This window comes from Eleginops maclovinus, chromosome 20 (assembly GCF_036324505.1).
Source record: "Eleginops maclovinus isolate JMC-PN-2008 ecotype Puerto Natales chromosome 20, JC_Emac_rtc_rv5, whole genome shotgun sequence".
NCBI classification, from domain to species: domain Eukaryota; kingdom Metazoa; phylum Chordata; class Actinopteri; order Perciformes; family Eleginopidae; genus Eleginops; species Eleginops maclovinus.
Window position 1 is genome coordinate 12,527,115 of NC_086368.1, and position 16,663 is coordinate 12,543,777.

Sequence of the window (16,663 nt, forward strand, 5' to 3'; positions counted from 1 at the left end):
CATAAAACAGCAAAGAAGCTTTTCACACATCTTTTCTTCTTTTGTAGTGCTGTTATTGTAGATATCGCTTCAAAGCACGAGGTGGAAAAAAATTGAATATTGCAGCATTGGACATCACAGGCAGTGTTTTTGGTAGTTTTTTAAAATGCATTGTAAAAACCCAATCCTATCCTGTATGGTGGAACAAATTCTTTTTTCCAGGCATACTTTTCAAAATAATAAAAAAAAATGTTTGACATTTTTTTATTTTAATGCAGCATTGTTAATGAAAATATAAATGATTGAGTTTGAAGGTTTCATGAAGGGATTCCGCCTTTATCTCTTTGCCTCCCTGCAATATCCTCTTCACTTTCATATGCTCACTTGTGCACTCACACATGCACTTAAACAGACCTCTAAGTTACTGTAAATTGCCATTGAGGGTGGGTTTTGTTCAAATAGACCATTAAATGAAGTTAGGAGGATGGTTAGTGTTACCTTTTCTTCCTTCTCCTCTGCTGGTTCCTGTTTTTCTAATTCCTCTATTTCCTCCTCTCTGTTAACAAAATGTTTCATCTTCCTTCACTGCCTCCTTTACCTCTTGTCTTATTAGTCCCTCAAGCTAATAGCACTCCCAAGGTTGTCACTTGTCATGTTATGTCAGCCATATCACGGTGCCATCTACACCTCATACAAAACAAACAGAACTCTTACCCCCCACCCCACTTTTCAAAAAAAAAAGAAAGAAAAAACTATCCAATTTGATTTCAAATGGCACATTACTGAAAAATATGGCTGATATAATCTAATACCAAGTCGATGCTAATCTTTGAACCAGTGTTGCACTCCCATGCGTAAGAGGCACAGCCGTTCCCCTTTGTAGCAGGAATAATTTGCATTCAATCTTCAAAAGAAGCGTAGGTGTCATTACCTGTCACAATACAACAAGCCCCAATCTGCTAGCAGTTTTTTAAAACCTGTGTTTGGATAGAATGCTGGCAACCATGGGCCGTGCACTAAGCAAATCTGTTAGCAGTGAATGTTCACAATCCACCGCCACCTCAGAGATGTTCCTCTGCTAATAACTTGTTTTATCCTTTCAGAGCTGCAGTTTAGGCCTTGTAAGTAAAAAACATAAATAAAACGTTTGAAAGTGTAGAAAGATACATTACAATATTTGTACAACTTTGAAGATACACAAGTGTCTTTTAAATGAAAATCATTCAGGGGAGATGATGCATAAAGGAAGAAGAGAGAGGAGAAAAAACAAACGGAGGAGGAAGAAAATCAAGGAGTCAAAGGTGAGGAAGACGATCATGGTGAAAGGTCATGTTTTTATTCTCTTTCATTGCTTGCCGAGTCAAAAGACATGGATCTACTGGGACAGTATTCTATTGTATTCTGTTGTATCATATTGTGTAATGGGGGATTTTCAGATATATATGTATAGCTATCGGGAAAACACTCTAATATAATACGCAAACAGCCAACATGACTGTGCGCGCACATTCACGCACGCATTTAACCCACACATAATCAGCAGCTGCAGCAACCAGGCTTTCAAAACTCTGCCATAGCGATGCCGAGATAATAAAACAAGCCAGGGGCATGTTTAACTTCTGAAGAAAAATTAGAGGAAGTTGCTCAGAGCGCAACTAGATAAATAGATAAGGGGGCTGCTTAACTGGGAGTATAGCGGAAACGCTCAGCCAGCGGAAATCTGCGCGTTTGTTGATCGGGCAAAAGTCGCACAGCCTTTTATTCAAACTAACAAAACACAATTACGAATATGAAATAGCGTTTTGGTTGTAAACTCAACAGCTCCCTTGAAGAATTAACAACTTTAAATCAAGTTCAAGGGGAAAATACATGTACGGCACCTTCAACAATCAACAATAAATAAAGCGTATAAATACCATTATTGCAGGTATCACTGCAATATGCAAAGGGAATATTTCCAGGGAACTAACATCCAAAATGAGAAGGCAGGTGTGTATCTCCAAACACACATTACTGTGGTTGGATTTATAGTATTTTTTGTCTCAAGAGGATAGTGAACTCACCTTCCGTAGGATCCACTGGCACAGGAAAACTATGGTCCAACCGAGAACCTGCATGTCAGCTTCCTTATAGCGGACCACCCCGAAAAACTACACGTCTCCCTGGCTGAACATATATAAGAGACAGCGCGGAATCCAAGCAATCCCAACAGGCAAGCGACAAGTTAAAAGTATCAGGAAAGCAGAAACACCGATGAAGTAAAGTTGAGTGTTTGTTCAGTCAGTGTCACAGTGGTCTCTGTGGGGCAAAACTTTGAGCGGGGGCTTCAGTTAGTCTGGTCCGCCTCATGTGGCACATCCATGATGTGTGCCTCCGCTCATGCTGGATGTTTGCTGGAAGTTTGCGCGGAGACGAGGTCAGTTTGGAGGGTGTAGGCGAGGAGGGGATTTCATTGAAGATCGCCAGCGCTACTTGTGCTTTTAGGATACTGACTGGTTGATTTAGAGGAATGCTCTCTCTCTCTCTCTCTCTCTCTCTCTCTCTCTCTCTCTGTCTCTGTCTCTCTCTCTGTCTCTCTCTCTCTCTCTCCCTCTCTCTCTCTCTCTCCTCTCTCTGTCTCTCTCTCTCTCTCTCTCTCTCTCTCTCTCTCTCTCTCTCTCTCTCTCTCTCTCTCTCTCTCTCTCTCTCTCTCTCTCTCTCTCTCTCTCTCTCTCTCTCTCTCTCTCTCTCTCTCTCCACGTGCCATGGCGCACCGCAGCTCTCGTTCATTCTTAACCACAGTGACCAAAACAGCATGTAAACATGTTTTCCTGTCAATGTTTGGATATTGACTATATTCGAGGTAATTCAACAGAGAGAGGATGTCATGAGTTGTTTCATAGAGTCATTAAAGCTTGTGTGCAATCAAAGAAAGAAGTTGGATTTAAATATGACTTTAACATGCTTACCATTATTTCATCCATTTGCCTATCGAAGAGCCAAACTGCTCTGTGATGGCTAGACATACAATCTATGTGAAGATTTTCCAATTAATATCTACGACATCTTGTAAAAAAAATGGATATACTATCAATAAAAAAACAAGTTTTGTAGTTGCAGCCCCTTTTATAAACCACCTCAAATTTAACAAAACAATATGAATATTGTTTCTGCCTGAATTTTTACAAACTGTTAGCTTTATATAATAAATGCAATTATTAATAGGAATCAAACCAACAAAATAGTATGCAGACAGACAGACAGACAGACAGACAGACAGACAGACAGACAGACAGACAGACAGACAGACAGACAGACAGACAGACAGACAGACAGACAGACAGACAGACAGACAGACAGGTACAGTAGAGATGGATGGATACAGTAGAGAGATGGATAGATAGTTGACAACTATAGCTTGAAAACTATACAAGCTTTTTGAAATGATAAAACTGTCATGAAATACTTGTCGAACTGAAATAAAGTTGTACCAGATTGGAGAATCAACCTGTAATCAAGGTAAATCATGGAAACAATCATTATCACACACAAAGACATGAACTTTGCCTCATTTGCATGCCTGTGTGTGATGGAGGCCAACTTCACAAGCTAGCCCGACTATAAAATCCTAGAAAAACAATTTTGAAATATTAATGTTGCGTGGATATATTGGGGCAGCGTGGCCCCACATCTCTCCCTGATGGCCAGTCCCAGCTGCTGCCTGCCTGATTGTGGACCTTTAAAATGAACTGATCTGGGATGCACAGTGAGTGTTGGTGCGCCCGTCTCAGTTTATCCATGTGGAGATAAGCATATCTGTCTGCAGGATTGTTAGTGTGTCTGACTGTGTGGCGTAATAATATGATGCTGTCAATCAGTCAAACATATCTGACTGAGTGACTGGCAGACGTCTCCTCTGTATAAGCATAATGTCTCGACTTTCTGTCTATGATGCAGTGTGTCCCTCCTGGATAACTATCTGTCTGAATGACTGACTGACCAGCTACCTGTCTACTTGTTTTTTCCAACACACCTTTATCTACCCATCTGTCTCAATGTTTTTCATCCGTTTTTATGTCTCTGTTTTCCAAATATTTACAGCATGTTTAGTAAATCAATTCCTTTTTTTTCAAATGCTTTACTACTTTTCACTGTCTTCTTCAAGAAAACAACACTATGAACAAAAGATGGTCAACCACAGACATTGCAGCACTTCCCTCATCTGATATCAGAGTGTGTAGCTCACCTGTGGCACGTCCTTGCACTTGTATTCTTACTCTGATGAGGCCCGTCTCTGGGACTGCTGGCCAAAGTGCACATCATGTTGATGGGCCTTTTCTGTGAGACCCTGTCACAGATGGAGAGGAGTGTCAGTGTAAAACGAGCTGCTTTGTGGTTATGTGTGCCTCTATATATTGTATATTAGCAATCTGTTATCAGTCCTTGAAATGCAGGCTGTTTGCAGTCCGTCTGTGGCTCTCAGTGTGAGAATGACACAACGCTGCCTCCCTGCGAGGCGAAGTGTCATTGCATGCAGGGAAAAACTTCAGTGCTTAGAAAGGCTTGTACACTTGGCACTGTGTTTTCACAAGGGAGGGAATGAAGGGGCAACAGAGTTAAAAATAGTTCAGGAATGAATTCCGTTAATTACTGTTAAATAAAGTCTGGATTATCAAACTGCTGAAACAAAAAGGGCCGGTAATAACACTAGATAGCAAAATAAGTTTGCAACAATCTTGGAGCAATTGTTGTAGTTGTAATAAGGAGAGCATGATCAACTTCAGTAAAAAAAAGATTCTAAAGGTAAGAGAGTTAGAGTTCAGAATATACCAGATCATTATTCCAAAAAGAAAAAGTTATGCTGTATTTCCAGATATTTTTCAACAACAAATGTGCTTTGAGGAAAAACATACTGTGATGACAGACAATTGTACTTGACATTATTAAATAATATTTTCATTGAATTTATCTTTAAAAGGAGTGAAAATGACATGAAAAGCATCTGCAAGCATTCGATGGCGAAATATGTCATTTTACCTACAGTGTCCGTTTGATAGCCAACCAGTGCTAGTCGCCGTTACCAGTGTTTCATGGTGTTTATACATACACCCCCTAGAGTACTTGCCAAAGGAACAACATTTATGTTCCTCTGCCACATTACCTATACCTCACCTCAAATGTTTACACAAATGTATTTCAGTCCATTTTGTAAAATGAAAAAGTCTTTGAGCTAGCCATCATGGTAACGCTGTGAAATGTTTCTGAGGATATTTATGGTTAGAATAGTCAATACAGCAACAAAAATGTTGATTATTTTTGAACAGCACTGAAAAACCTGACAGATTAATCTGAGTTCACGAGCAGCAATACACACTAGAGACTCCTCTGCACTGATTGGTTGTTTTCTTTCCTGTGCGGTGATATTTTGCAAATGCCATATGGAGCACTGCTGGGAGGCCAAGGAACCTGATTACCAGTTAGTGAAAATATAAAGAAAAGTTATTTATTTGTAAAGTTACTAACTGCAATTGAACAACATTTTTTAAAATCTTAAAACACTAATTGTTTAAACTCCACACAGGATACACACTCTAGATCTGTTGTCAAAGTCCTTCGCTTTTATGGGTAATATATTTATAGTACCTTACTGATCACCTTCATACAACTTGGATATGGTACAGAACTCTGATTGAGTGACATTTCCTTTAAAATATAAACACATAAACAGACACACTTTGACTGAGTTGTGATAAACTTATTGGGACCTTTTTCAGATGGAAAAACTAATCTGACTTAATTTCTCCCTAGCTACTTCACAGGGGCCATCAAAGTCCTTCAGAGTAAGTTTCTCTTTAGGTTTCTACCAATCTTGCAGCTGCTGTAAATCAACGTGTATCACCCATTGCTTCATCTTCAGTCGACCATGAAAACGTGTCCATCAAACACAGCAGGTCTCAAAGAATGTGACCATTTCCCATTTCCATCACTGCCCGCCATTCAATCTACTGTTTCTGATTTGTATCGCCACAGCACACTCTGTCGTCCTGTTTCCCCCTAAATTTTTTCCACCACTGTCGGAGAGGGGTAGCTGGTGTAAATGCAATTTCTGATCCACATTGGAAGTGGCAGGTGAATTTCGCCCAGCTGCTCCCCTTCTCTGTTCCACTTAGCAGCAATGCTCCTGTTCGAGTCACTCGGTCGCAGCATGGTTATAGTAAATGAATGAACATGCTCTGAGCGAGAGCCGAGTGCATCTACTTTCACAGATATCATCCTCACATCATTATTCCTCTTCCTCCTCCCCAACTGTCAGGAAAAAAACTTTTCATCAATTTCAAAACTGCACACTTAAAGGCTGCTTCTGTTTATCATCTTCATGTTGAGTGAAAAGTAGTATGTATCATTGAAGATAATAAATTACAGCCAAATCTAAGTGCATCTAGAAGTCTACACATATTCAAGCATTAAGCAGCATCAAAGCACTTTACTATTAATGGCCTTTTGGATTAAGAGAAAAGCAGATGTAGGCGGAGTTGGAGGTGGTAAAGATGGATGAATGAGGAGGACAACAATGCCAGTATGGAGGAAGATGCAGCAGCAAGTGGAAACAGGAGAATCAGCAAATGAGGAATAATAGGAAGGAGTTGGGGAGGAAGAATGGGAGAGATGGTGGGAAAAACCAGGAGGAGGAGCAGAAAGAGGGACAAAGAATTAAAAGAAAGGGGGGGGTTCTGTGGATTCAAAGAACTGAATAATATACTGTCAATGTTTCCAATTATAACTCATGTTATACCAATCATCACTGCAACACTAGGGACATGTACAATACTATTATTATACATTTTATTTTGGAGATGCCTTCCAGGACACCTAAGGTCCCCTCTCAATGAGAAATACTCACACTGATAAAAACAACAAAGCAAGACAAATCACAAGCAGGGCAAAAATAAAAGACACATTTTAAGAGCAGACGCGTATAACGGGGACAAGGACAGAAGCATTTAGATGACGCAGACAGGAAGGTTAACACTACAGTCAATGGGCTCGTCTCAACATGAGTTTGAGGGGGGATTGTATATTGTGATTTAATAACATACTTCTCTTGATTCATATCTGAATAAAATCAAGATGTTTGTAAAAAAGAATCCTGACAATCAAGGGTAGGCGGAAAGTGGTAGGATGGCACTGGACCATGTTAGTAAAGTTAGCTTCTTTAGTATCTATTCTTTACCTAAGACATGAAAATGGCACCCATCTATGGTCTATGATTGAGACAAGAGCTTTTACTCACGCTGCCCACTCACTTATATGTATAAATACCCCGGGTGATTTGACAGGAGATAAACACACTTGCTTCTGGATGATCGCATGTGTTGAAATCAGTGAATGCGCCTTTTCCCTGATGCTGTAATGAAATCAGAAGAACAATGGCTAATATCAGTGTCTAATATTAGCGCCTTTTCAGTGCCTTATTAAGGGGACAGACCTTGTCTATTTCCAGAGGCGTACAAATGTAGTTGTATTTGGGAGTAGTAACGATTTCTTAAAGAGAAAGGCACATTTTCATCTTTTATTCATCTTGGCAGAATGCACCTCAAAGCAGATCTTATGTGTTTTGGACAATTGGTTTCATTCTGTCTTTAATGATTTTTTATTGCATTCAAGCTTTTTTTTTTATATCTAAAAGCGATCCAATCTGCTCATAAAAATGTGTTGCGGTAGAATGCAATTGTTAATATGTTGACATACACAACATTAAGACAGTCTATACACTAAAATCCTAACGCAGCATAAGACAGAATTGCAGAGTTGGAAACCATTCCAATTGCCACCCTAATTGAGTATAGCCTTTTGTTGTCTCAAAAGGTGAAATATTTGGATGATGATATGTAATTGCAAGCATGCCTTGAAAAATGAAAAATATAATGAGCCATGCCTTTGAATGAGAAAAAAAAGAGTCGTATGAATGACAGATTCCTTGCTATTGCATGCGGAGCTCTGGCACACAGAAAGAGATAGAAGGAGAGAGATAGAAAGACAGCGATAGAGATAGAGAGAGGGGTGCTAACACATACACTGAAGCTGCGATTCTGGGTTGTCTAACTCAGGGGTTAAGGAACACAATGACAAGGGGTCACCTGGCAGTAATGGAGCCTTTTGTGTGTGGAAATAGTCATTTCCCTCTGTAGTCTCAGGGTATCACAGCAGTGATATGAAACCCTGTCATTTTGTTTTCCTTTCTATCGATTTCAGAAAGAGAATGTGTGGAAAGAAGGCAGGGCGAGAGAGGCACAGGAGAAGAGCATGAGCGCCGTGCCTGTTGCGGGTGTTAGGACTATGCCATTGTCATTCAAATGTTTTGTTGCAGGAAGGGAATTTGAGAGGAGAATGGGAGATGAGCACTAATAGGGAGCAAAGGGAGAAGTGGTATAATTGGATTTGATTACGTCTGTCTGTCAGAACAGGACAGGACATAATATGCGTCTGGAATTATTTTGACATTGTCACCATGTGGAAGGCTCTTTGTGAAGTTGGTCCGATGCAAGAGAATGATAATTGTCTCAATTGAGATTTGTGACCATCCTATCATCGTGACTCAAGTGAATCCAGCCAATGTCTGTCTGTTGGTCAGATAAATACGCAATTTTATGTTTTGGATCTAAAGTTATCAGAAACATGCTAGGCATACATTAGCTTTTAGCCTGTAGCTGCTCCAGCCTGCTTCCACTGGGGAAACACTGATTCTCAAGTAGAACTGCATTACTGACAGTTTTAATAAGCTCTACTTACTTTATTCTCTGAGGCAGGACTTTAGAATGCTCAATTAATCTTTAGTTAAGCATACTGAAGGAGAACAATGTAAACACACCTTTCTAGCAAAGCAATGTCAGATAAAGTTTTGTTGAGTCGCGTTCCAAATTTAAAAAAGGATGCGTTTCTTCGCTGTACCCCCTTACATTGGCACTCCCGCTCGGCACACAGGACTGGTAAGTGAAATGAATGAGAAGGCTGCCCTTCTTTACACAGAGCCAAAGTTGGTCTCAATGTGGCATTCAGTCTTCCTAAAGCTGGGGTAAGCTACTTTGGACAAACCAGCAACAGTAAACTAGATTTTAAATGTATCCAAAACTAAGAAATCCTAGCCTTCATTTAGGCATGCCTCCAAAGCCAAGCCCCCCTAAAAAGTTACAAATAATGCTTCTAAAATAAATTGCCTACCCTAGCTTTTAAATATTCCTTAGTGAGAGATATCTGTGACTACATGTTTTGAAAATTGTATCATCTTATGCAATTTTCTTTATGCCGCTCTGATAAGATAGAACGGTCAGTAGCTGAATTTGTTTTTTGGAATCCCCCTTAGATTATTTACTTACTGTACTCACTGAAACCAACATGGGTTCTATAAAAAACCTTGGGATGGCCATGAATAATGAAGACTGATTGGAGGCCCACAGATCAGACTCTGACAGAAGCTGGTACTGATCGATTCTGGCCTGGAGGCATGGCTGAGTTTGTTTAATGCTGAAAGACCTTAAGCATTGTGTGACCTCAGGTTACATCGCTGATGTGTCCAAATGCATCAGATGATATATAACATCAAACTCATCTGACAACATGCACATAATCCATCATGTCACACTGAGGCTGTAGACAAAACATCATCAATAGATACATTTAAAAGCCACTTTGATCAAACATAATCTCATTCCCCCGTCTGACTCGACGATCCACTCCCGTTTCTCCAGATCATGTATTTGAGTTGTACTATTTCAGGTGCATGTTGGGTTTTTGCGAAATATAAAAAATTGACTCAGTGACACAGTGACTAAGAGTGTCTGTTGCTGCAAAATAAGTAGAAACAAAAAGCAATTTCTGTGCAAAATAATGCCTTTATATGATGCTGACATCTTTTGTCTTCTTCATCCTACTCAGTTGTATTTCAAAATTTGAGGGACAGTATTTTGGCGATCAGAATGACTAGATAACAACATAAGGCCACTGCAGGGGGGAAAAAACAGCTGTTTGCTGCGCTCCTTCTTTCTTGCTATAACAGGAGGGAATGGTATTACAGTTAAAATGTCTATTTACCAGAACGTAAAGCAAGCAGGATAACAAGTCTCGTTGACTATAAATGGTCTCCTGTGCTCTGTTTCACTGCTGCAGACCGCGCTGCAACTAAACAAGCTCCCCAAGAAAACCGCATCAATCAAAGACGAAACACTAATGTAATAAAGAATGGCAGGCAAGAGCCAAGCAATCACTTGATCTATGTCAATTCCTTTACAGTGACATACCTATTAAATATCTAAGTATCTAAATTCTAATCTGAGTTTTTTAAGCCAACATCACGGAAAGTAGTTATTATTATCAGGCAGAACTTTAAAGTGGCCAGATCACATCATATGACAAACATCACAATTCAGTGAGAGAAGAATCAAGCATTAATATTAGACTAATAGGTTCTGTGCTCAATATGAGTGGACATAGTTTGTAACACAAGCAGTGGAAGAATGAGCGAGCGATACTTACCATACAATAAGCAACAGTGATCACAATCAGAGTCATTTTTCATAAATTCAAGCGGTTATGTTATTTGGCCTTTACATTCTGGGTTCACAAACAGAATAGTACATCTGCCTGTCTGTTTATCTGCACATCTTCTCAGAAAGACTGATATCTTTGAGTGAGAGCACCTCTACCCTCAGTGCTGTACCGCATACAAATACAGCCCCACAAAAAATGCAAAAAAACAGAGAAAGCATAAAAACACAAATAACCGGAGAGGCAGTCTTACTGGAGCCAGTTGCATGGCTTCTGCTGGAGTGCTGTTATACCGCTGAAGATAAAAGATCCTTTAAGCAACAATGGTTATAAATTACCAAAAATAATCTGGCACCCAGGAAGCATAGAGGGCCTGTCAGCACTCTGGAACTCCCCATCTGTCACACACACACACCTACACACATGCAAAGAAACACACACATAGCCAGACACGTGCACACACTTAAGCACACACACAAACTGTAACAGCAGCAGCATGCATCTGCTCCCCGCTCCTCTAGCCCCCCCTCTCCCTCATCCCCACCTTATTAAGATTCATATCCCCGAAAGGTGACTTCTAAGTTGGGCACAGTGACAACCCCCCACCCCCCTGCCCCACAAGCTGCCTGGAGGTATAGGCACAGTGACAGGTAGCTCTTCACTCCCCTGGGCAGGGGTGCAGAGGTGGTGTGTGTGTGTGTGTGTGTGTGTGTGTGTGTGTGTGTGTTTTGGGGGGGGGGGGGGGGGGGTTCATGGTGGTAAAAGTGACGAGGAGCAGGATTATCAAGTCAAAGATGCCCCCTGTAGATAAGAAGTCTCTGGGGAAGAGTGCCTGTCTGCGATCGCCGGGAACTGAAGCCTCTCCTCCCCCCTCTCTCGTCCTCTCACTACCTGTGTTGCTCCTGCTCTTTTCCGTCCGTCTGTCTCTTTTCTCTCCTGGCTTATCTACCTCTCACCTCCCACGGCTTGCCTTTCTCTTTATCCTTTAACACTGATTCCCCCTCCTCCTCTCTCTGTGGCACTCCTCACTCTGAGCACTCCCACTGCACTCCAACAAATGAATCCAGCCACTTAACTCCTGATCCGCCGTGCTGTTAAAGCAAATACTCAGATAACCACAGCAGCCACAAGGGGAGGGATGGGGGGCAAGGATTGCATTTCTTCCTGTTCCTCCTACCATTTTATAAAAGGTGGAAAGTTCCCCCTTTGTTTGCCTTGTACAGGAGCATGTTTGCCATTTTGCTTGCTCTATTGTAAAAGAAAGAAAAGGGACAGTGAACTGTCTTCTGGTTCATATTTTTCATTCAACAGCATCAGCATCCTCATCCCTCTTCCACCATGTTTACAGGTTCTGCACAGAGGAATACTTTGTGTTCCTATTGCTCAACACCAGGAAACATGAAGTGGTATATGTCATAATCAGGAAAGCATTTTCTAACACGCTAGCCTTTTTCTCTGGCCTGTAATCATTTTCACGGATGCGTCACACAAGTCTGCCTATTCTCAGGCTGACGTCATCTAGTCTGAACACGCCATTAGACATTTGGATTTAAACTAGGCAGCATTTAGATTTATGAAGATATTGCTTGTTAAATAAATAAAAAGGCCTATTTTAAAACAAAAGACAATAGCGCAGAACTTGAATACTGTATATAGCACTGCACAAGGACACTTTGTAGAAGGACACAATGTATCTGTACATTCTTGACACCAATTTCTTGGGACTCGAGAGTTGTGAATATTGCCCAGGGAGCCAATGACATCAGGGACATCATAAAGGAGAGGGTCAGGTTGAGGGACTTCAGGTAAAGTTCTGGTTGGTGGCACACACCAGTTGAGGTGTTTAATGAGGCGGTCGAAGCAGACAGGCAAGGCTAATACCTTCACACCGGTCTGATTAGTGTGAATGTCCTCTAGGCTGCCACCTAGGAGCAGGTCTAGGTTGCAGCCTGGCGCTCATTATTACTCTTTAAACAGGGAGGAAAGAGATTGGATTATATTTTTTTGCCCCACAATCTAAATCTACTACTTATAGACTGCAGACTTTAGGGCATTTAAGTTCCCTTACGTGTGGTTAAACTGATGCCACAGGTTTCAAAGATTCACATTCATACACTGAACTACACTGTATAATTTACATTAAATGTACCATGTAGCTGTCCTTTTAAATGCACAGCGATCAAAACCAACATGATTATGCCTCTAGTTTCACAACATGATTATTGTGCTGTAAAGTTGTTTGCTTAAAGCCTTTTCTACATGTTTGTTTTCCTGATAGTTATGCTGTTTTAGCTTCCAGAGGATTTTTGTGAAGGAGAGACATATCTTCTTTACTTAGCCAAAGACCTGGCTGGAGCTTTATGTAAGAATGAAAACATGATTTTCTGTTTCTACAAATTACATGTCTGGCTAATTCTTTTTGTTGTTGTTTATTTAGAAGTTAAAAAAATTAACATAACAAATATTGTTAATCATAACCAACATTTATATGGATTATAGACTACCCAATCACCAATAACTATAAGAACTAAAGTGAGTTCTTGAAGCAATAGTTGATAACTTTCTTCTAGGACTAATCAACAGCTTCAAATAGCAGCTGTGACCTCTGAATGACATAGTAAGGTCCATGTGATATCAACCTCTGAACTGAAGGCCCTTAGCTGCCTGTTGCATTGTTGTTGAAAAAATAAACCCACTGCACATTTCAAAACACATCTAACGATGTTCCAGTGTTTTTCTCTTTGCTATTTATATCAAAGGCTTTGAAACCTTTACATCATACAGCACAAGCAATTAAATGTGTTTGTAATCCAAGAGTGGTTCTGTGACTGGAGAAGACATATGTTACACCTTGAACTGTACAGCATACAGAAAGACTGAAGAAAGAAAAAGGGAAATCAGCAGCTATGAAATAAATACCTTTTTTAATGTTTTACAGCTGATGGCTATAGTCCACCTGAAACAGTGTGCATAGTTTCCAGTTACCATGAAGCTGTAAACCATGAATTTATGATGATGGATCTGAGATGGATGCTCACTCACAATGTTAATGCGTTTGGCGCTCACAACAAACAATATGGCTTCGCTACACAGTAAGCAATCACACACAGAGACACCACCAACCTACCAACAACCCAAACCCTTCCCAGCAGCATGCACAAGGTTCATTAGCATGCATGCTCCAAAGTTGAATGCAAGGCTCAGGTCCTATCCTTGCGTGAGAGATGTGGATGGAGCAGGTTAGGGCAGGAGACGGCAGGTTAGCTGTGGCTCCTAATGAGCTCCTTGGTGCCTTCCCATCAGCGCAGAGCCGGGTTCCCCTTTACTTAGCACCCTGGGAGCTTATTAAGAGGCATTCCCTTTAAAACAATCATCTGCCAGCAATCATATTTCCAAAGTTATGGTATGTCAAGGTGTTCTCTCACCCTCCCTCACTTGAGCCGCTTCCCCCTCTCGTGTTGCCCTCTCCTCCCTCCGTCCACATCACCTGCTATTCAGGCATGATGCTCAGTTTTCAGATTGGCGGTAGTGGTTTTCCCTGGGGAGCCGATCCAGAGTCTGACACGTTTAAGAGGGATCAAAATGACAGGATGAGGAGAAGTGAAGAGAGCAGGCTAAAATGCATTAGGAGGCATATACAGTTTGCATATTTACTGCTGGAAGATGGTAAGAGATGGAGATAATGGAGGAGAAACAAAGTCGGGAGCTTTAATGCAGTTTCAAATGAGAGTAAAGAAAACTGCAGCAACTTTTTGTGAACTTTATATGTCACTGTTCTGCATTAAGGATTTTCAGGAGCAGCATTCTGCGCAAATGTTCAGTAGGAGGTATGTTACATGAGTAAATAATGGTAATAAACAGCCGTTAAAAAAAAGGGTGTTCGTCATCCTTACTGTCAATCTGTGTCACATTCTGTCCCATGCAGAATCACATTGCTGAGGAATAGTATTTCATTTAAGAAGGTATGGTTGGAAATAGAGATCTCCATTGAATGGAAACCCTCATCCTCACCTACAAGTCTCTCCATGGCCTCGCTCCACAGTACCTATCAGACCCCCTCCATCCCTATACACCTACACCCCTACTCGGAGTCTGCAGTCCTTGGACACGGGCCTTCTCTCTATTCCCCACACTCGCCTCTGAACCGTTGGTGACAGGGCGTTCAGTGTTGCGGCCCGCACCCTCTGGAACACTCTTCCTGCAGAGATCCGCAATGCTGCCTCCCAGGACATCTTCAAATCTGCATTAAAAACTCACCTCTTCACCATAGCCTTTGATCAATCACTCATTTTAGTCCCCCGTTCTTCTACCACAACTGCCATTTTTGTTTTCTATTGTATTTTACTTTATTTTTCTATTATTTTATTTGCCCTAGTTTTTTGTTTGTCTATTTGTTTTCTGTCTGTCCTCACAAAATGGAAAGCGGCCTTAGGTACCTAGAAAGACGCTAAAGAAATTCAAATTATTATTATTATTATTATTATTATTATTATTATTATTATTATTATTATCATCTGGTAGATTCAATAACTGTGAGACCGCCCTTCCGTAAGAGACTTTACCTTTTTATAGCTTTAGAGAAAGGTAACATTTCCTAATCATTTACTTAATGTAGAACACACAACATCCAACTTGATTAAAAGGTAGACATAAACAAGGAAGCTTGCAAACATATAAACTAATGTTGGAGCAAAGATCGTTGTTGAAGGACCAAACCTTAAGCTAGCTGCCTGGTATAAACATGTTCTATCTCTACACTTGTTAAATAAGCAAGACACAATGTTTGGGAGTGGCAAATGCTGTTGTGTTAGAAAGGCACACAGCACGTCAGAGCTGTTGTTTGACAGAAGAGTTATGTTACAAACAATGCAGCTTTTTACTAAAGCTGTAAATTATGAACTACTCTTTGGCCACTTTATTCTTTACATTTTAGGGTAAATTCAATCTTAATATTCTTTTGGCGGATTGAAGAAAACTGTTAACCCCCAATGTCATTATAATTCCCTTGAACTGAGACCCTCTGATGTGAATTACCGGAAAATTCAGAAAGGGAAGGGCCCAGAAGTGTAAGACAGAGAAAGAGAAAAAGGTGCCAGAAGAGATTGATGAAGATGTGAGAGTCGACAAACGTGTTGTTAGATTTAAGAAAAGTAAAAATATGTGAGAATAGAGAAACGAGTTTCCACATAAAGCACACCAATATGTTCCTTGTGCTCATGGCACCTCTCTAAGACTCTCAGGAACAGAACACTAACAAGAGAGGTGCACTCACAGAAAGTGAGGTACAGAGTTCGCTAATTAGTACAGGTAGCCTATAGCTAACTGTTTTTTAAAGCTAGTATGGTAGTTTAATAGTGATTACTTTGTTTCTTTGACACAAAAGTCTCGTATTTAAAGTTGTGTTATAAACACAAGGGAGAGCTGGCTATTAAATCTGTGGCATCAACTTCATGAGATGTGTGAGCTTGTTTCGTGAAGTGCTAAGGGGGTGACCATTAACAATTTTTGGGATGAAATGTGTTAATGCAGCCGGGCTTCTGTTTGACAGTGTAGAGTATCTCAACACCATTCATGTGAAACTGTCAGAACTAAGCACATGCTCATGAAAATGCCTGACGGTAATACATTTCCAAATAAAAGCTTGTCCGTGGAAAAACTCACTGTGACTGGTACTTATAAGTCAGGGTGACACTCACTCTGAAACACAGACTCACATTAATATTATTTTTTTAGAGTGGCTAATAACACAAAATGATTACACCTAAATGAAGGTTTGACATTATTAACTTTCGTCTTTAATGTTTGCTAATACATGTTCTGCAGTTCGCTAGTCTAGCCTACAGTCCGCCCAGGTTTGACCTCAGAATACATTAATTCCAGCTACACAATATAAACATAACTTAAAATGGTTTATGAATGTACACAGTTCCCAGTGTTAATTATGCGGTGAATAACTATAGTATATTTACATTTGTGAAGCCTATTTTACAAGCGATATGGAAACTTGGAAAACACGGTTATTTATAATATTGTCCTTTAAAGAACATTGATTTGCTGAAATGTCATATGAAATCTAACTTATTCATCAGACATTTAAATTAGACCTAACAGACTCTTTTATTGCCTGCATTACATAATATAATAATCTTTGATTTACTATAAT

At 40.3% G+C, this 16,663-nt stretch overlaps 1 protein-coding gene across 5 annotated transcripts in view; it reads right to left on the reverse strand.

Moving 5' to 3' along the window:
* Positions 1 to 16,663, reverse strand: part of LOC134883195 (neurexophilin-4) — a 103,515-nt gene that overhangs the window by 35,494 nt on the left and 51,358 nt on the right. For 2 of the 5 annotated variants that reach the window (XM_063911453.1, XM_063911452.1), the window contains exon 1: positions 2,043 to 2,451. The exons of 2 other annotated variants lie outside the window; for them this stretch is intronic. In XM_063911453.1, coding sequence (XP_063767523.1) covers positions 2,043 to 2,096 — 54 coding nt within the window. In that variant the 5' untranslated portion in view covers positions 2,097 to 2,451. Of the gene's footprint in view, positions 1 to 2,042; positions 2,452 to 4,204; positions 4,307 to 16,663 lie in introns of those variants that run through there. One more of the 5 variants, XM_063911454.1, reaches the window with a different exon arrangement.